Source organism: Bufo bufo, chromosome 3, assembly GCF_905171765.1.
Source record: "Bufo bufo chromosome 3, aBufBuf1.1, whole genome shotgun sequence".
In the NCBI taxonomy this organism is placed as follows: Eukaryota; Metazoa; Chordata; class Amphibia; order Anura; family Bufonidae; genus Bufo; species Bufo bufo.
The window spans coordinates 650,251,972-650,274,236 of record NC_053391.1 but is presented as its reverse complement, the minus strand read 5'-3'; the positions used below and the strand labels follow the sequence as shown (position 1 = coordinate 650,274,236).

The 22,265-nt window shown below is 43.8% G+C and overlaps 1 protein-coding gene across 2 annotated transcripts in view; it reads right to left on the bottom strand.

The window, feature by feature from the left end:
- Positions 1-7,630: 7,630 nt before the first annotated feature.
- Positions 7,631-22,265, bottom strand: part of SLC35F2 (solute carrier family 35 member F2) — a 77,130-nt gene continuing 62,495 nt past the window's right edge. For both annotated transcript variants that reach the window (XM_040426267.1, XM_040426266.1), the window contains exons 3-8: positions 19,767-19,894; positions 18,454-18,613; positions 17,145-17,301; positions 13,744-13,796; positions 12,300-12,454; positions 7,631-9,407 (exon numbers count right to left, since the gene is read on the bottom strand). In XM_040426267.1, coding sequence (XP_040282201.1) covers positions 9,375-9,407; positions 12,300-12,454; positions 13,744-13,796; positions 17,145-17,301; positions 18,454-18,613; positions 19,767-19,894 — 686 coding nt within the window. In that variant the 3' untranslated portion in view covers positions 7,631-9,374. The remainder of the gene's footprint in view (positions 9,408-12,299; positions 12,455-13,743; positions 13,797-17,144; positions 17,302-18,453; positions 18,614-19,766; positions 19,895-22,265) is intronic.

Sequence of the window (22,265 nt, the reverse complement as noted above, 5' to 3'; positions counted from 1 at the left end):
TGATTGCAGACATATTCTTTGTACCGTTAGATGCGTTACTGTAGCACTTCAGCATGATTATGAATTGTACTTTATGACATGTCTGTACATCCAGACGTAGGATATATTGGTGGATCCTTTATATTACTGTTTATAAGGATATTAAATAAAATTTATAATTTTAAAAGGAAACATTTTCTATGGCTATAGATGATGGAGATGCTTTACAGCCCATATTTTCAACACCTGGAACTCTCTGCCTGAGGAGGTGGTGATGGTGAGTACAATAAAGGAATTCAAGAGGGGCCTGGATGTATTTCTGGAGTGTAATAATATTACAGGCTATAGCTACTAGAGAGGGGTCGTTGATCCAGGGAGTTATTCTGATTGCCTGATTGGAGTCGGGAAGGAATTTTTTATTCCCCTAAAGTGAGGAAAATTGGCTTCTACCTCACAGGGTTATTTTTTTGCCTTCCTCTGGATCAACTTGCAGGATAACAGGCCGAACTGGATGGACAAATGTCTTTTTTCGGCCTTATGTACTATGTTACTGTTGAGCAGAAAGAAATGTAGCTCACAAAAAAAAATAAAAATAATATATATATATATATATATATATATATATATATATATATATATATATATATATATATTATATATATATATATATAGAGAGAATCGAAAAAATTGGACTGCACTCCAAGCGTATCTTCAAACAGTGTGTGTTTATTCACCCATATGTGGCATAGCGACGTTTCGGCTCCAACTGAGCCTTTCTCAAGCATTGGTGAACAGTTAGTGACAAGTATATAAAGGTGTATCACAAATACAATCAATGAAATTACATAATTGATACTTTACAGATAATACCTGTAAGCGATATACAAATGTGCAATAAAACAGGACTTTCATATTACATAAAGTGACTAGTGCTTACGCTGTTAACAAAATATTGTATAGTGTCATATTGTACATAAACAACCGAAAGATACATAATTAATTGCACCTGCAGCTTATCACCATCTCATTTATATATAGATTTGAGTGATAACCATGTGCAAAACATAAAAAGCTGATGAATAAAAACCTGATAGAAGGATGTAGCCCACGTGTACTGTAGCGCCGATCGGCGCGTTCTGTGTAATCCAGTGCGCATGTCCCAGCCTACCAACGTCATCCACAGGAGACACATGCGAACATCAATCCGGTGTCGCCCGTCGATGACTGCAGCGAGCATCGCCTACGCAATATTGTTGTCGCCAACTAGCGGCCATGTTGCTTAAGGGAATCCTCTATGGGCAATTTTTTATTATTTGTTTTTATTTACTACGATGCCGGGAAACGTTCTATGAAGAAGGTTGCTATGGTTGCTTACCAATCTAGTACAGGGGGGCTGTGTCACCATCCTTTTCGAGACGGTAGACGCAGCACCAATGTTCCCACAGACACCCTCGGCATGTCCGTGCCGTCGGCCCTATGGGATCTTACCCTGCGTCATTTTGCAGCCGTGAGGGAACTCCTCATTATAATAGAACGATGTCCATTAGTGACAATACCGGACCACGTAGAAAAATATCTAGGTCGCTATCCCTTAAATTATAGCTTGATGGGACATACGTCTGGACTCCACAGATAAAAAAATCTAAATAATTCGACAGAATAGTTTTCCTCGGGCTCATCATCCACTCACAGGTTCATCCATCTTCCAAAGTATCGTCGGCATGAATATGGCTAAAAGAACAATAGAAAAGTGTTAATTAAAGTGACTTACAAAAATGTGCATGGATACATTTCTTATTTTTCGTTTTTTCTTTTTTATATATAAAACCAATGAATCAGTCCTACACAGAAGATAGTGAAGAGCGCACATCAATGTCATTAGAGGGCAAACTAACAACCTCACATTATACCACCGTATCTATAATCAATATTTAAGCCCTTTGGATGAAGGCTTTTTAAGGTTTGGATCCATTGCATTTCTTTTTTCTTTAATAAAGCTATCCGATCCCCCCCTCTCCGTGGCATCGGAACATGATCTATGATCCAGCACCGAAGGTCTTTTTCTTTGTGTTTAAGTAGCGAAAAATGTCTTGGGACTGGTAAGTCCTTGCGCCCTTTTCTAATTGTATGGCGATGGTTGTTTAACCTAGTTTTCAAATCTGTAGAAGTTTCGCCTACATACAATATTTCGCAGGGACAAGATAATACATAGATTACAAAAGAGGAGTCACAGGTGAGATGGAATTTTATGGGAAATACTTGACCAGTTTCAGGGTGTGTAAATATTTTAGATCAACGAATCAGGCCACAATTAACACAATGAAGACACGGGTAACAACCCGTGCCCGATGTGCCAATGTGGTCTGTATCCTCCTTGATTTGGGCCCAACATGGCCCAAATCAAGGAGGATACAGACCACATTGGCACCATCGGGCACGGGTTGTTACCCGTGTCTTCATTGTGTTAATTGTGGCCTGATTCGTAGATCTAAAATATTACACACCCTGAAACTGGTCAAGTATTTCCCATAAAATTCCATCTCACCTGTGACTCCTCTTTTGTAATCTATGTATTATCTTGTCCCTGCGAAATATTGTATGTAGGCGAAACTTCTACAGATTTGAAAACTAGGTTAAACAACCATCGCCATACAATTAGAAAAGGGCGCAAGGACTTACCAGTCCCAAGACATTTTTCGCTACTTAAACACAAAGAAAAAGACCTTCGGTGCTGGATCATAGATCATGTTCCGATGCCACGGAGAGGGGGGGGATCGGATAGCTTTATTAAAGAAAAAAGAAATGCAATGGATCCAAAACCTTAAAAAGCCTTCATCCAAAGGGCTTAAATATTGATTATAGATACGGTGGTATAATGTGAGGTTGTTAGTTTGCCCTCTAATGACATTGAGTGTGCGCTCTTCACTATCTTTCTGTGTAGGACTGATTCATTGGTTTTTATATATAAAGAAAGAAAAAAACGAAAAATAAGAAATGTATCCTTGCACATTTTTGTAAGTCACTTTAATTAACACTTTTCTATTGTTCTTTAGCCATATTCATGCCGACGATACTTTGGAAGATGGATGAACCTGTGAGTGGATGATGAGCCCGAGGAAAAACTATTCTGTCGAATTATTTATTTTTTATCTGTGGAGTCCAGACGTATGTCCCATCAAGCTATAATTTAAGGGATAGCGACCTAGATATTTTTCTACCGTGGTCCGGTATTGTCACTAATTGGACATCGTTCTATTATATGAGGAGTTTCCCTCACGGCTGCAAAATGACGCAGGGGTAAGATCCCATAGGGCCGACGGCACGGACATGCCGAGGGTGTCTGTGGGAACATTGGTGCTGCGGTCTACCGTCTCGAAAAGGATGGTGACACAGCCCCCCTGTACTAGATTGGTAGCAACCATAGCAACCTTCTTCATAGAACGTTTCCCGGTCATCGTAGTAAATAAAAAACAAATAATAAAAAATTGCCCATAGAGGATTCCCTTAAGCAACATGGCCGCTAGTTGGCGACAACAATATTGCGTAGGCGATGCTCGCCGGCAGTCATCGACGGGCGACACCGGATTGATGTTCGCATGTGTCTCCTGTGGATGACGTTGGTAGGCTGGGACATGCGCACTGGATTACACAGAACGCGCCGATCGGCGCTACAGTACACGTGGGCTACATCCTTCTATCAGGTTGTTATTCATCAGCCTGTTTTATGTTTTGCACATGGTTATCACTCATCTATATATAAATGAGATGGTGATAAGCTGCAGGTGCAATTAATTATGTATCTTTCGGTGTTTTATGTACAATATGACACTATACAATATTTTGTAACAGCGTAAGCACTAGTCACTTATGTAATATGAAAGTCCTGTTTTATTGCACATTTGTATATCGCTTACAGGTATTATCTGTAAAGTATCAATTATGTAATTTCATTGATTGTATTTGTGATACACCTTTATATACTTGTCACTAACTGTTCACCAATGCTTGAGAAAGGCTCAGTTGGAGCCGAAACGTCGCTATGCCACATATGGGTGAATAAACACACACTGTTTGAAGATACGCTTGGAGTGCAGTCCAATTTTTTCGATTCTACGATTGGGTAAGCACCTGCTGCCGTGCTTGGACTTTGCACCCACCTTGTACGTTAGGTGGTGCCGCCTTGTGTTTTTTCTTTTTATAATATTTATATATATATATATATAATATATATATATATATATATATATATATATATATATATAAAAAAAAATTCATAAGCTGTCGAATATAAAGTATGTCACACACTGGTATGGTTTCACCCGCCAAAGCACATATTAGCGGTTAGTGCGAGATGTCTTCTTGTTGGCATTGCAATTGGTTGTTCTAGCGCCTGATGACAAGGACTTGGAGATTTCCTGGGGAAGTGAGAGCAAGCAACACCAAATAGACAAGTATTTGCAAGTAAAAATATAATTGTCAAATTCGCTCTCCAACCTGCGAGTTTTGACTGGTTGAATTGTACAGTGCTCAAAGGCTGGTCAGCACGGGTTCTTCAAAAGACTATATAAAGTCAAATAACCATGTTTATACCCCCCTTTAAAGGATCCCGTCCACTTTTGTAAATTTTTATTGCACAATGGTATCTATAACAGTCTGATCGAAACCTCCTGTCACCTATAAAGACCTAATTGGTTACATTTTACAAGTCAGCGCCGATTGGTCTAATCCTGCAGTCATGTGTTGTTCCACTCCTTCTGTCTCCTATCTTACTTTGCACAAGTTCTCAAGAAAATATGGCAGATGAAAGAGTAAAAAGTGACTACAGGATCAGACTACACAAAAGAAGATTTGTAGTCTGTAACCATGGAGACACAGAAGTCTGTTTATTTTTATCAGTTATTTTGTTTTAGATTGCACTGGTGCAATAACAATGGTTTCAAAAGTATACAGTGCCTGTGCAAAAGTATTCACCCCCCCCTTGACTTTTTTTCGTGTTTTGTTAATCTGAATTTATGTGATGGATCAGAACTCAATAGTCTAAGTTGGCGAAGTGAATAAGAAAAAAATATAAATAAAACTAATATTTAGAAAAGAAAACAGAAAATTGCCATGTGCGCATGTATTCACCCCCTTTGTTTAGGAAGCCTATAAAAAGCTCTGGTGCAACCAATTACCTTCAGAAGTCACATGATCTGTTATTACATATACACACCTTTTTTTAAAGGCCCCACAGGCTGCAACACCTAAGCAAGAGGCATCACTAACCAAACACTGCCATGAAGACTAAGGAAACTCTCCAAACAAGTAAGGCTACTTTCACATTGGCGGTTTCTGGGTCCGCTTGTGAGATCCGTTTCAAGGGCTCTCCAAGCGGCCCAAAACTGATCATTTTAGCCCCAATGCATTCTGAATGGATGCGGATCCATTCAGAATGCATCAGTTTGGCTCCGTTCCAGCCTCCATTCCGCTCTGGAGGTGGACACCAAAACGCTGCTTGCAGCGTTTTGATGTCCATCTGACGAAACTGAGCCAAACGGATCCGTCCCGACTTACAATATAAGTCAATAGGGACGGAACAGTTTTTCACTGAACACAATATGGTGCAATTGAAAAACGGATCCGCTTCCCATTGACTTTTAGTGTAAGTCAAAACTGATCCGTTGTCATTATCATGGTAATGCAAACGGACCGTTCTGAACAGATACAAGCGTTTGCATTATAGGTGCGGATCCGTCTGTGCAGATACCAGACGGATCCGCACATAACGCAGGTGTGAAAGTAGCTAAGGGACAATGTTGTTGAGAAGGTACAAGACAGGGTTAGGTTTATAAAAAAATATCCAAATCTTTGATGATCCCCAGGAGCACCATCAAATCTATCATAACCAAATGGAAAGAACATGGCATAACAACAAACCTGCCAAGAGAAACGCCGCCACACCAAAACTCACGGACTGGGCAAGGAGGGGCATTAATCACAGAGGCAGCACAGAGACCTAAGGTAACCCTGGAGGAGCTGCAGAGTTCCACAGCAGAGACTGGAGTATCTGTACATAGGACGACAATAAGCCGTACGCTCCATAGAGTTGGGCTTTATGGCAGAGTGGCCAGAAGAAAGCCAATACTTTCAGCTAGAAACAAGTTTTGTGGAAAGGAATGTGGGAGACTCCCAAAATGTATGGAGGAAGGACTCTGGTCTGATGAGACTAAAATTGAACTTTTCGGGCCATCAAAGAAAACGCTATGTCTGGTGCAAACCCAACACATCACATCACCCAAAGAACACATCCCCACAGTGAAACATGGTGGTGGCAGCATCATGCTGGGGGGATGGACTGGGAAACTGGGTCAGAGTGAGGGAAAGATGGATGGTGGTGAATACAGGGATATTCTTGAGCAAAACCTTTCCCACTCTGTGCGTGATTTGAGGCTAGGACGGAGGTTGACCTTCCAGCAGGACATATGACCCCAAACACATTACGGCTAAAGCAACACTTGGGTGGTTTACGGGAAAACATGTAACGTGTTGGAATGGCCGAGTCAAAGCCCAGATCTCAATCCAATAGAAAATCTGTGGGTCAGACTTAAAGATCGCTGTTCACAAGTGCAAACATCCAACCTGAAGGAGCTGGAGCAGTTTTGCAAGAGGGACAAAAGTAATGACTTCAGGGGGTGAATATTTAAGCACATTTGACTTTTTTCGGTTATTTAGTCCTATTTGTTGTTTGCTTCACAATAAAAAAAATAAAAATAAAAACACATCTTCAAAGTTGTGGGCATGTTTCTGTAAATTAAATGATGCAAATCCTCAAACAATCCATGTTAATTCCAAAACGCAAAAAAAAGTAAGGGGGTGAATACTTTTGCAAGGCACTGTACATACCCTTCAACCAGTAGTAGAATCTCTAGACATAAGGCACCTCTCATCGGAAGCCGTTATTTTAACACATATTCAGAACAAGTTCTCTACAAAAAACAAAGTTTTAAAAGGGTTTTCTGGGATTTTAAAACGGATGACTTATCCTCAGTATCTGATCGGTCGGTGTCCGACAGCCAGGACCCCGCCGATCAGCTGTTTGAGAAGGCACTGGCGCTCTTGTGGGCATCGTGGCTTCTCCGTGCTTACCAAGCACAGCGCTGTACATTGTATAGCGCTCAAACCTCATTCAAATCCATGGGACTGGAGCTGCTCCGAGACCATGTGACCAATGGAACGTGACATCACATGGCCTGGGAAAAGCTGAGAGAAGGCCGCAGCGCTACTGCGAGTGCTGCTGCCTTCTCAAACAGCTGATCGGCGGGGGGTCCCGGGTGTCGGACCCCCACCAATTTGGATTCCGATTGCCCTATCCTGTGGATAGTACAAACACAAATTGCAGCGCAGCACTCACGGACCTTATCGACCACACCAGAATGCATCAGCCAAGCCAAAACCGCAGATCCTCAGCAGCCCATCAGATCAATGACAATCAACAAAAGGTGGCGGCAGGCATCTCCAGTGCTTTCTTTAGTGATCGTCCTTCAAAGAGTGTGTAAACAAAAAGCCAGACAGCAACGTTTCGGCTACATGGTAGCCTTTATCAAGCTTGATACTTTCGGTTGATTACTATCCTGAGGATAGGTCATCATATTAAAATTTCAGTAAACCCCTTTAAAGTTATTTAATAGTTTTACAAGGCAATTTGGATCTTCTAATAAATACCAATAATGATTACTTGTTCTTTTTACATATACCTACTTGAGGTTTTTAAAAAAAAAAAAAAAAATTGTATAGATCATGATATAACTAAATTACAGTACATTGACTATCTGAATAAATACAGTAAAAATTAACACGGGGCACAAGATGACCATTTAAAATGGAAACCAAAAATATCCCTTTTCTTTTCTCAGTCTGCTCGGCTGCTTTAGGTAATGGGTAATGCCGTCATTTTCAATATATACAGTATACATTTTTAATTAAAAAACAAACAAAAAAAAAAAAGCACTTTCATTAAAAGGGTTGGACCATCTCACACAATGGTGACCTATCACTACGATACCTCACCAAAGTCAAATAGGTACTGTCCAGTAGTAGGAGCCACACCTATCTCTAGAACTGAGGCGCGCTCTCCATTCACTTCTACTGGAGTTCCACGCGAGCATGCATTTTGGCCATTTCTCTTACAGCAGTAAATGGAGAGCGCACCGGGAAGGTGCAGCCACCTCTCCATTCACTTCTATGTGAGTTAAGGAAATAGCCGTGCTGGTGCCCTCCATAGCAACAAATGGAGGGTGGCCGTGCTCGCACCTTTATTTACCTGTCTGACATTGGTAGCATATCCTGGCAATATTGCCTTTGACAATTCCCTTGTCATAAAAAGGTCAACCCTAAAATAAGCTAACCATGGGCAATCCATCCAATAGGGCCCTGGCGATCAGCTGTAATCTGCTTGGGAATCAGGTAGCAAATTGGTAAATTGCCCAGCAGTGCCTCCACAGGGGAAGTGAAGAATTACACCACTCACTGAAAGATGAACATGCCAGGTCCTTCTGAGAGAAACTCTAGCCATTCCCTGCTCTGACTCCCAAATAAGGGTTGTAAAAGAGGAATTCTCATATATTAACTTAACAAATCGGTTACTTGACAAAGACTTTTCTAAAACCGGACAATCCCTGTAAGAAAAGTCACATTTCTGGAAGCTGATATTCAATTTTTAAATGTAAAAAAAAAAAAAAAAAAAAAGAAGAAACATCACTAAAAACTAGCAAAAAATGAAAAGTAATAGAATAAATGTTCTTACCAGCCACTCAGGTTCTAAATTTCTAACCATATATATGGACATACATAGCCAAGCTGGGTTAAGGTTGCCACTGCAATATTAATTATAAAAATGCTTTTATCTCCAAAAACTCTAGTGCAACAATAAAAAAAATGTATAATTAAATATTAAGTCACTGAAAACTAAAACAGATCTTGACAGGTTCTGTGTTTAGTGTTACTGCGTCCGCACAGCAGTTCTTTACGACAATCTGTCCAAGGCAAAAAGCTCGCTGGTAGGACTAAGAACGTGGCAAGAGTAAAACTAGCCTGAAATGGAACTAAAAATGAAAACATTATAGGACACTTTAAACTTGGTCAAAAATAAAAAGGTCTAAAAACTATTTTTTTAAAAAAATTGGGTAAAATGTAGTTTCTTCATTTCATATAAAAATGGCAAAGGCAATGTGGTGGTTGTGTTCAATCCAAGCCTGCTCTGTTGAGCTCCTCGGGCATGTACTGCAGAGGAGTGGCAGGCTCCTGTGGCGTCTCCTCATCCTTCATGGCGCTATACTCTATCCTCCACTAGTCGCGCTGGCGTAGGGCTCTCTTTGGTAAGTTGCTGTGCTGCAGGTACATGATGAAGCCCACCATAATCACCACAAACGCCAGGATGTAGAGAAAGAGAACTGCAAGACAAAAGAAGACCATGCATTTTTAGATTCCTTGTAACTTTAGTATCTGCAGCATTTCGACACCTTTCATTTTCTATATTAAAAATGTTGAAGGGCCCTGGACAATCCCTACTTGTTAGAAGGGTCTCTGGAAAATAAGTGATCGAATTGGGGTCAGATTTTTGAATATTGTTTATTTTAGACAGTGGCAAACTTGGGACTAAAGGTTGCACCCAGATTTATCCTCCACCATCTTTAGTCTATTGTGCGCACAGATTTTCATGCAGATTTCGCACCAAAATCCAAGTGTTACTTGTGGATACTGACCTGGATTGGCATTGCATAGGGGGAAGTCTTCACAAGCAATTAGCATGCAGCAGATTTCAAAATCCGCAGAATACGTATATTTCCATGAAAATGTCTGCACCACGTACATCAGATTTAGAAAATCTTTTCTACTTGGATGGTACTGTATTAGGCTGCAGATTTTATGCATAAAGGTCTGCCTGTAATACGCACCGTGTGCACATAGCTTTAGCCCATCTACGCTAACAAAACTAAGCCAAGATTCTGGCGCACGGTGCCACACCTTAAAGGGGTATTCCCATCACAGACAATGGGGGTGTATCGCTAGGATATGCCCCATTGTCTGACACAATGAGAACGGAGCAGGGAAATGAATGGAGGGCACAACTGCGCATGCACAGCTCATCTATTTCCGTCTGCCCCATAGAAAGAATGGGAGCAGGGGCCGCGCGTGCACGGTGCGCTCCTATTCACTTCTATGGGAGCAGCGGGGAGCAGTGCTTGGTGGTGGAGCGACCCCCGAAATCCGGGGTCCTCCAGACAAGCTCTCCGCGCTCGGTTCTAGTTGTAGGTGCGGGTCCCGCCTCCTAGCGATATGCCTCCATTGTCTGTGATGGGAATACCTCTTTAACTCCAGCACCCTTACTCTCATAGCCACACCCACTTTCCGCTAAGCCTGTTGAGCATGGCAGAAAAGGGGTGTAAAAAAAAAAAAAAAATTAAAAAAGGTCATCTATATCAAATACCCTATCTGCAGAATAGCAGGGGCCCGACTCTCGGATCCCCGCTGATCAGCTGTTTGAAATGGCCATTAGCGCTCTGTGCATGCTTAGGCAAGCTGCTCACCAGAGCTCCTTCAAACAGATGATCGGCAGAGGTGTCCAGAGTCAAACCCCTGGCCATCGGATATTGATGACCTATCCTGATAGGCCATCAATATAAATTCCAGGATAACACCGATAGAAATGCGGTGTAAGGGCAGGTGCACCAGAATTCTGACACCTCTGCAACAGTGAATCTGCTCCATTGTGTCCCATGGTCTAAGCCCTCAGCTGCAATCTGGGAAGGTACTTGGAAGAAAAACAGGCCCTACACAATTTAGAAGACGGATGACATGGTGAATTCTGGCCTTTTTTTTAATATTATTGTTTAAAAAAGTTAATACGAACAATCGCTTGCAACACTGTCTGCCGTAAATTTATTAAATCAGGTTTGGCCACATATGGATGACCGATCGGCTGCATTATGGTCAATCAACATCTCGTGTTTATGGACTGGACTGAGTCTAGGATTACACTGGTCAGAGGACAGCTGTCGCTGCCAGGATTGCGAGCTAGCAGTGATCCCATAGAAATGAAGAGGATCACAACACAAGTCGCAAAAAAATCCAGAAGTCAATGGGCAGTAGTCCTTGGACACGTCGCAGGTCCTCAAGAATGAGAGACACTCTGTAGTCACTACAGTCACTGTATTTAGAAGCATTTAAATCTGGATTATCATACATTTCCATCTATTGGAGTTCTTAGGTTGTTCCTCTGATACACAAAAAGAAAGGTCCTCACCCTGACAACCCCACAGGCATGTTTCTATAGAAAAAGCACAAAGGGCTGCTCAGAAATAATCAATTTTTGGTAGATCCACGGGTGGACTGGCCAATGACCATACAGAGAAACTTCCCGGTGGGCTGAATCCCGGGGGCCGCCTATGACCTCCAGCCAGGTACATAAAGATCTTATTCTGTCAGCATTAATTAATGTAGGATCATTAGGTACTTATGCACCTGGCCAGTGGCCATCCTCAGGACGTGGTATCTGGTTCTGCACTACAGTATTGCTGGCCCCACCTTCTGTCAGTTTGGACCCACCTACAAGATGGGGCCACTAAGTTCTCAGTATGCCCCTGGGTAGATCCCTGTGATTCATGAAGGCCTCAGGTATTAGACCGATAATGTAGTGTCTATAGCCCCTTTTAGTGGCAATAAACAATAGATAAAGGTCAACTGAACCCACCAAATTCGGCAGGACCGGCTGACCCTCTAACGTGTGTCGAGCAGGAGGAACAGCTGTCTAGGGGTCCATACACTTTCAATAGCTGTCGGCCAACACTTCAGTGAGCTCATGGCTGTCTTCCCCGACACACATGCCAACTCAGCATGGCCGAACATCTATACGTTTTCATTGGGAAGAGAGGAGAAAGCAGTTTGAGGAACCTCACGGCTTATCTTCTAGGTGAACAAAGGGACCAAGCAATGAAGTTCAACATCGGGAGTTCATCAAATACTGTAATGCAGGGATCAGCAACCGCCGCCATTCTAGCAGTTCCAAAACTACAACTCCCAAGATCTTGTATTCACTTCTCTTGGAGTTACAAGCCCGGCCGATCACGTGTGCATGTAGTCTCACAGCAGCTGAACCCTGCTCTAATGTGTATGAGGGTCTAAAAGTCTATGGCCACCTTCACATTACAGCTGCCAAGCTGTACACACACCTTGTGAATAGATCTTATCGCACTACCTAAGATCACAACATATTACGTTTCAATGGGAAGACAGGAAAGGTTTTCCAGCCCGACACGAACATAAAATACCAGACTATTCCTTACACTGTATCCAAATAAGAAGAGGCCAAAGAAGAGGCTGTAAAGGTCGGCAGTCAGGATCCCCAGGTTAACAGAGGTGGCACTGGTGACTCTTATCACAAGGGGCATCACATTGTACAGCCCGAACATGCAAAGAGCAAAAGCGGCAAACAGCAGTCCTGTAACACAAGCAAATACATAGACGTTATGACTTCATATAAAAACTAAAAAACCTTCATATAGAGAGGATGCTAGTCCCTATAAACAACTAACATGCTTGCTTGTTGGGCCCCGTGTCTGAGCTCTGGATTCACATGCAACAGGATTGACTTTTTAGGAAAAGCATTTCCAAGAAAGCCAATTTTCCTAAATGGGGGCTTTTCTGCAATCATCACTCATACACTGATGACTGCAGGAGTCCATATCCCATTAAAAAGCAAGACTACATTCCGTTATTGCGGTGCAGGCGGCCCCTCCATGTACACAGGATTGGCGCATGCGATGCCAACGCTTCTCTGATGTACCTACATGCCACCACAGACGTGGAACCCTTCGTCTGCCATTCTTCTTCATTTCCAGACTCCGCAAATGTGGGTTCCATTATGTATTCGATCTAAAACACTGATGGCGGTGGATCCACCGAAGTTATGAAGAAGTGTCGGCCTCTACATAACTTCGGCGTATCCAGCGCCGGTGTAAATGTAAGATGGATGTCACAGGGGTCTCCCTTTCTGGGATTCAGTGTCATTATTCAAACTGAATGAGTGCAATGCAGGGATCAACAACCTTCAGCACTCCAGCTGTTGTGAAACTACAACTCCCAGCATGCTCTGTTCGCTTCTGTGGGAGTTCAGTGAACAGCCAAGCAAATGTGCATGCTGGGAGATGTAGTTTCACAACACCTGGAGTGCCGGAGGTCTCTGACGAGGCTGTTCCTGGCTCCCTGCACTATGGCGCAGAACGGTGACTGGATGCATTCAGCCCCTGCGCAGATACAGGCAGCAGAAACCCCTGTATTTGTGACAACACTGGACTCGTCCAGTTACCGTTCAGCGCATGCGCCGGAGTGATGGAGGCCAGGAACAGGCTGGACAAGTCTTGCATCCTATGAATGTTGGGGACGGCAGCTTTCTTTGTTAACATTGCATATGTGGGGCAGGAGAGGGGCTTCACCTTCATTGCGGGGATAGAATACAAAGTCATTTATGGTTGCATTAATATATTTTTACAATGTATGTATAAATTGACCAAACCCTTTAACAACCGATTGCCTGGGGTTTCACCTGCCGTGATTGGGGTGCTGTGGTACCACATGATGTGAGGCACTACCCTCAGAGGAGGGGTCGTCCAGAAGGGCAGACCCTTTGTATTAGGAACAAGTCACTCTTTTCACACTATAAGTCAGCGGCGCCCATAACGCTTTGATCTAAACATAATGGTTGGATGAGGCAGAGAGCACAGCACTTACCTATTCTCCAGTCCCACTTAATGCTGCCAATAGCATGGTATTCCAAAGCCATCCTTCAGAAGAGAAGGGGAAAGACGTCAGACATATACAGGCAACACACTGAAACTGAGAACTTAGAATGCACGTTTACAGTCTACAATGATGAGCAAGTAGTCAATTAAAGGGGTTCTCCGGGTGTTTTCATACTGATGACCTATCCTCAGCATAGGTCATCAATATCAGATGTATGAAGAGAAGGCGCGCGCCATGCCGTCTCTCCGTTCTCTCTTCCTGTTCACCATAGACATAGCAGCAATGAGCAGGAAGAGAGAAAGGAGCGGGAACACACACACTGCGCACGCCTTCCTTTCATACAGCTCATGATCTATGATGAGGATAGGTCATCGATATTAAAAGCCCGGAGAACCCCTTTAAAGGGATCTGCTGGCCGTCATAAATAACCAACAATTCTGGAGCATTTTTTCCTATAAGTTTTCACTTAAAGGGAACCTGTCACCGGGATTTTGTGTATAGAGCTGAGGACATTGGTTGCTAGATGGCCGCTAGCACATCCGCAATACCCAGTCCCCATAGCTCTGTGTGCTTTTATTGTGTAAAAAACCAGATTTGATTCATATGCAAATTAACCTGCGATGAGTCCTGTACGTGAGATGAGTCCTGTACGTGAGATGAGTCCTGTACGTGAGATGAGTCCTGTACGTGAGATGAGTCCTGTACGTGAGATGAGTCCTGTACGTGAGATGAGTCCTGTACGTGAGATGAGTCCTGTACGTGAGATGAGTCCTGTACGTGAGATGAGTCCTGTACGTGAGATGAGTCCTGTACGTGAGATGAGTCCTGTACGTGAGATGAGTCCTGTACGTGAGATGAGTCCTGTACGTGAGATGAGTCCTGTACGTGAGATGAGTCCTGTACGTGAGATGAGTCCTGTACGTGAGATGAGTCCTGTACGTGAGATGAGTCCTGTACGTGAGATGAGTCCTGTACGTGAGATGAGTCAGGGACAGGACTCATCTCAGGTTAATTTGCATATGTATCAAATCGTTTTTTTTTACACAATAAAAGCACACAGAGCTATGAGGACTGGATATTGCGGATGTGCTAGCGGCCATCTAGCAACCCATGTCCTCAGCTCTATACACAAAATCCCGGTGACAGGTTCCCTTTAAGGATCTGCTGCTTCAATCAAGAGAAAAATTACTTTTAATCCATATTCAAATGAGCAGTTAAGTGCAGCGAGGGCGGGTCTGAGCTACTCCGTGCACCCTTGCTCCTCTTTCTCGATCAACAGCACCCTTGCTTCAGCACAGCCTCGCTCTCTCATCTTGGGTAACCGCAGCCAGGACTTACTATAAAGTGTTATTCCCATAAAATAATCAAATTACATAGTAGATTTACAGTGGTCTCTCTCAGACTCCTGAATGAAATATGGCTAGATGGAAAAGTGTCATCAGAAAATGACCTATTGTTTAAATTACGTTATTTTTAAATATAGATATTGCCATTTAAAAATATCAAAAATTCTTTAAAAATGTTAAACATAAAAACATATATATTTAAACAAAAATCATAAAACGTAAAATACAAATGCAATAGCACTCTGCAACCAGCGTTCTGCCCTGCCTCTATGCTGGATGAGGCATTGGTGTACATTTTGGCCAAAGAGTAATAAGTCACTCACCACGTCAAGGTCGCCTCTATGAGTGGTCCCTAACACTAGTTCCTACCTGTTTATGGGCCATGACAGCCACACAAAGTCCAGGGAATGCAGGTCAGCATGCACGCCAAGCACACTCTGCTTTTAACCCCGTCCGGTGCCATTACAGCTTTCATCGGATCCAGGGATGCAAGTACAAACATGCACGCTGAGCCCACCATATACTTCTCCTGGAGCCAAATGGCTACTGGTAGGTTCTATATAAGCAGACTCCGCTTTATACTGACTTTAAAAGTAGATGTGCACCTACATACAGGTTGTGCTGACTCAATCCCCCACAAAAATCATAAAACCCTGCAGATTTTGCACTGGCCACTAATCCTAATAATAGGCGCCACTTCTTGGTCTGTAAAGATCACTTTACTGCAGTTATCTGCTTATCTGTCATTCTAATCCTGCCTGTAATGATATCACCTCTGTGTATAGATAAAACACGATCCACTATTTACAATAGGCGATTGTCACATCTTATCTATTCTTTCCTCATAGAATGACCTCTGCACAGGTCAGAGGGCAGCCTAGAAGACTGTCCCATAGAAGTCAATGAGGTCCCCTCCTGACCATTGTGTCTATGGATCATAGGGCTGCCGTAAGTCAATTTTCTTAATGCTGTTAAGAACAGCTCAGGAAAGATGACCGCCCCCATAATCATGCTCAGGAAATAGAATAAATTAAAGGGCTTCTACCACCAGAAATACCGTTATGTAGCTGACTGATATAGCGATGCGCTAATGTCAGCACTACATAACAGTATGTTTCTGACATTTGTCCCTGCAGCCTTTTTTGTAAAATAACCACTTTTATAATATGCTAATGAGCCTCTAGGTGCTATGTGGGCGTAAAATCATCACCTAGAGGCTCCGTCTACTCACGCTTTATCCCGCCCAGGTCCCCTGTTCTGCCCGCCCCGCTTCTCTTGATTGATGCCACGGTCCACCCCATCGTTGATGAAATCCCGCGCCTGCGTTCACTTCTGTCTTCGGCGCAGTCAGTGAATGATGCGCTCCTGGTACCGGATTCCTCACTGCGCCTGCGCCAACTACGTCACAGTAAGGAAGCCAGCATCAGGAGAGCGGCCTTCACTCACTGCGCCGAAGACAGAAGTGAACGGCGCTGGCGCGGGATTTCATCAACGATCCAGTGGACCGTGCCATCAATCAAGAGGAGAGGGGCGGACAGAACAGGGGACCTGGGCGGGATAAAGCGTGGAATGCGCTAGCTTAGGTAAAGCCATGTTTTGTTGTTCCTGGACTCACTGCTTGATCAGTTTACCTCCTGCTGCACTGAGCAAGCGCTGAGACCCATCATCTGTGCTGCGCAAAATCTCCTGGTCAGTGCAGCAGGAGATACACTGATCAAGCGCTGAGAGCAGTTACAAGAACACATGGCTATACCTGATGTCTACCGCTGTCAATCAAGGTAAAGGACTGAAGTTGAAGAGGGGGGGGGGTAACAAACTGGTGCTCCGAGGCCTTTGGCAGGCACCTTGGTGCTCCAATTAGGATATTAACAGCAGTTTCTTAGCTATGGTGATAATAATAATGGTATCGTTTTTATCACCATGATCACCCCTACCTGTCTGTATGCCTGGCGTAATAGGGTGGATCATGCTGACTGTGGCACTTTAAAAAAGCAAAAAATAAAATCATCAAACTAAGCATCACATAACTATACAGGCCCTTACAGTTGTATACCGCTGATAAAAGTGCCAAACAGGCCCAGCATCCCCAGGAACTCCTCACGGGTGAGGTTTTTCACGATGTATTCTTCAGATACATTGGAGATGGCGTACAAGCAGGCACCTAGGATCACCAGCACATCACCGATCAGCATGTCAGTAGCTGGAAAGAGAACAGGAATCAAATGAGTGTGGCAGCAGCCATCCCAGGATTACAGTATATTAAAGGGGTCGTCCCAGAATGACAACATATCTTTCCCCAAGTGTCTGATCACGAGAATGGGAGTCCTCTGTCCCCTCCTATGAACTGAATGGCGGACCATGTGCTCTTCTACTAAATCTCGATGGGACTGCTGGTGATAACCGGGTACTCAGCTGCAGCTCCAATCATACAGGGGAAGCACCTATTCTCGTAATTGGTGGGAGTCCTAATGGTCAGACTTGTACTGATCAGACACTTATCACCAATTCAGTAGGTGATCATTCTGGGACAAACCCCTTTTAAAAAGAGGACCTCTCACCACTCCTGACATGCCGGTTTCATAGCTTCATGCATTCCCCATGTAATGACAATTCTGGAACATCTATTCTTATGGCTCTATGTTGTTACATTCCTTTATTATTTCTACTAGAAGTTATGAATGACTTGCTAGCAGTCTGCAGTAAGGGTACAGAGGGGCGGTAACCAGTTGGGGGTGTGTACCTGCACAGTCTGACACTATCCAATCAGTGCTGCCATTTTCAGACTGTGCAGGTACACCCCCCCAACTGGTTACCTCCCCTCTGTACCCTTACTGCAGACTGCTGGCAATTCATTCATAACTTCTAGTAGAAATAAAGTAATAGCACAACATAGAGCCATGAGAATAGATGTCCCACACAGCGCTGTACATTGTATAGTGGCTGTGCTTGGTATTGCAGCTCAGCCGCATTTACTCGAATAGGACTGAACTGTGCTTAGGCCACGTAACCCATGATCAGGACGTCATAAGGTCTAGGGAAAACGGAAAAAAGCGCCGGGGGGCATTTCAAAAAGCTGATTGGCAGGGAAGCAGGTGTCGGACCCCCACTGATCAGATACGGACAGGATCATCAGTAGAATTTTTTGGGGGGGAAAACCTCTTTAATGAGATGCATTGTACATTGTAGTGAATATGCTTTTAAACATGTTATTCTTTATGTTTATTATACAATATCTGCAATTGTATTTCTGAGGCTGAAGATGACAAAGTCCTTCCCAGTAAGATTCTAACATGGGCTACTTGTTCATGGACACTGAAAGCCAAAAGAACCAATGTATTAGCACTCATCAAACCTTTGCCTTCTTCTCTTCCGGACAGAAAATCTGCACCAACCATGGTCCCGACACCCAACAAACAGACCACAACAGCAATAAAATGGATCACTCTGTATCGCGAGTGAAGAATAAACCAAGACAGAGCCATCAGAACCGGGATCCCAACGCAGTCCAAAAGCTGGAAGAAAGAAAGGAGAGAAATGGTCTGAACGACAGACTCAAATCTGATCAAGAAATTTGGGAGAAATATTATGTGGTCACATTCTCGGGTAAAGGGGTTGTTCCAAGAAGAGCATTTAATCCTCTAACCATAGGTGATAAATGTTAGAACGATGAAGACCAGAACACCCCCCACTTCCCTAAGAATGGGGGTCTGTGAATGCCCTGTCCAAATGGCGATAGTGTGCCTGTTAGTCCTCCGTTTGGGATCGTGGGATGTCCCTGAACTACTGAGCATAGGTGATTAATGCTGTCTGTTAGATAAACCTGTCAGCTCTTCTGATTAGGTCTGTTGTAGTAAATAATTGTACTGCCTGGAACATAATTCGGGAGAAATATTTGCCATAACTGTGTTGCATCATTCCTCTGCCATTCCTCTTAAAATGTATGATTACACTGACAAATCCGATTCTCTTCAGTAAGCAAAAAAATGGTTGCCTGCAGCCACCACTAGAGGGGGTACCACACAGGGATTTATGCAGTTACCACTAAACTTAAAGGGGCTGAACCCGGACATATCCCCCATTTTCACCCACGCAGCCCCCCTGACTTGGACATCGGAGCAGTTCATGCTCAGATGCTCTCCTTTGCTCTGCGCTGAATCGCGCAGGGCAAAGGCATTTTGTGCAGTTCTAGTGACGTACCGGGCTCTCCATAGGGCTGCCAGGCAGAGGCTTCCGCCCACCAGTGAGCCCGGTGATGTCACTGGCACTGATGGGCGGGCTTTAGATCTGCCCTAGCCTGTAAAAAAGCCCGCCCATCAGAGTTGGTGACGTCACCAAACACACTGCTGGGCGGAAGCCATCGCCCAGCAGTGTGTTATAGTAAATAAAAGAGCCCTGGGCAGGGCAAGGGAGAGCATGAACTGCTCCGATGCTCAAGTCAGGGGGACAACCCCTTTAATGCAAGCTGTAAAAATCTCTATGCCCACACACACACACACACACACACCTTTTGGCAGCTGCCAGAAAATGATGTGAATTTGTCAGGGATAGAAATGTCTAGCGCCTCCCCGGGCCCCACAACAGTGGTATGGTCTGCCTCCATGGTAGGGAACCCGCAGCCTGATCTGGCATGGAGAAGAGGACAAGTACACAGCCATGTCTTCTTACCTGGACACTAGTGATGGTTGTAAACTGATAGGCTTTGACGATCGAGTAATTTGCTTCGACATCCACGATACCCAAGAGGAGGTACTTCCACCACTTCTTCCTCAGAATATGTAGCAGCCCGTTCTCCCCTGTCAGAAAGAAGACAATGCCGGTCAGACCTCCCCAGTCTTATCTCTTCAGTTGTTTTATTTTTTGCATCGGTCAGCCGGAGCGCTCTGTACATCCGGGTGGCTCTTGTTTTGGAACACAGGGCCTTGATAAGGGTGCACAGTTCTCAAGATGTCAGAGTCTCGGAGAGGCCGACAGATAAGAATAAAGTAACAGGGAACTCAAGGTTCAGACCGGACATCAGAGCGGCTCGGATACACTGGATTTATTCATGTGTGAAAATCTATACAAGTAAAGATCACAATTACTCTTACCAGTAATTTGATTTCCCGTAGCCTCCACAACGGCACAGATACGAGCTTGATCCCGCCTCCCAGGGACAGGAAACAACAGAAGCCCAAATAAAAAAAAAAGACACCGCCTCCTACCTACTCTAGTTAATAGCAGAGAACCGAAGATATTTCATAAACATAACATGTGAACAACACAATCTGTGACTTAGGACAAACACACTATATATATGTGGAGGCTACGGGAAATCAAATTATCGGTAAGAGTAATTGTCATTTTTCCCGAACGCCTCCACCCCAGCACAGATAGGAGATTTTCAGAGTAGAATTTTTCTAGGAAGTGACCACAGCCAAAAGGACTTTACATCCAAATGCCAGATTCCTGGCGAGCCATAACATCAAGTTTATAATGCCTAAAAAAGGTCATGGGGTTAGACCATGTGGCTGCCTTTCATATCTGATCCACAGAGGCAGCCCCTCTTTCAGCCCAAGAGGTGGACAAAGTTCTCGTGGAATGGGCCTTCAACCCCAGGGGAGGAGAAACATTCTTTTATTTTTTTGTAACAAAGGATGGTCGTCAGTTATATCCACCAGGCTATTGAAGCTTAAGTGGCTCTTAGACCCTTATTTTTTCTGTGGCCTTAAGGTACGCTAGAAGACATCTTCTCACGTCTAGATGGTGAAACATTTTTTTCCTGATCTGAAGATGCACAAAAAGGATGGTAAAGCTATTTCCTGCTGACAGTGAAACTTAAGAGAAAACCTTAGGCAGAAATGCTGGGGAGTGTCTAAGAATCACCCAGAACAGTGAGGTATGGTTGTTTACAGGAAAAGGCCTGGATCTCCCCCACCCTCCTGGCTGTAGTTATAGCAATAAGAAAGGTGGTCTTCAGAGTCAAGAATTTTAGGGATAATTCTGAAAGAGGCTCAGAGGGCACAGACGTGAGAGCAGAGAGGACAATGTTTGGATCCCAAGGGAGAACTTTCACAAAAAAAAGAAGGACGTAACCTGCTTGTACACCTTTAAGGAATCTACAGACCAGGGGAATTTCTGCCACTTTGACATCCAGAAAGGCACTAAGAGCAGAAACCTGAACTTTCAAGGTACTGGTTCTAAGACTCTTATCAAATCCTGATTGCAGAAACTCTAAAATCAAGCCTACATCTAAACTACTCTGCAGATCCCAACAGCTACCCGCAAATAACAAAAAAGCATTCCATGTCCGCAGATAAATCTTTGAAGTGATCTGCTTTCTACTATGTAGTTAGGTAGATATGCCTCAGAAAACCCCTTCTTTTTTAACCCATTAACGAAAAATGCTGTGCATGTACGGCGGGGGAAGCCGTGCCAGAACGCATTCCACCGTACATGCACGGCGGGCTGATCGGGCGGGTGCAGGAGCTGCGCCCACCCGATCACTGCAGGGGTCTGGCAGTCCCTGGTAGCCGGGCCCCTGCTGTATCCGCCGACATCGCTGTTTACAGCGATGCCGGCAGATTAACCCCTCCTATGCCATGGTCAGCGCTGGCCACGACATAGAAGTGGTTTGCGGCGGGTGAAGGAGCGCATCGGGTCCCCGTGCTGCTGTAACGGGGAACCGATGTGTGACAGGGCTGCCCAATGCCTTACACGGCATCGTGACCTACCTTCTATGGGTGCCAAGGAGATCCAGCCTCAGGCTGCGTCTCCTAGGCAACCTGCTAGTACTCAGTGTAATCCACTAACAGGCAATGCATTACAATACAGATGTATTGTAATGCATTTCAGAGGGGATCAGACCCCCAAAAGTTGAAGTCCCAGAGTGTGACAGAAATAAACGTAAAAAAATTAAAGTAAAAAAAAAACAAAACACCCCTTTTCCCTGATTTTATAATAAAATTAATAGAACCCCCCCCCCCCCCCCCCCCCCCCCATACATATTAGGTATCGCCGTGTCACTAACGACCGGCTCTTTAAATATATCACATGATCCACCCAGTTCGATAGAGACCAAAAAAAAAAAAAATATATATATATATATATATATATATATATATAAAAACACAGTGTCAAAAAAGCAATTTTTTTGTCACCTTACATCACAAAAAGTGTAATACCAAG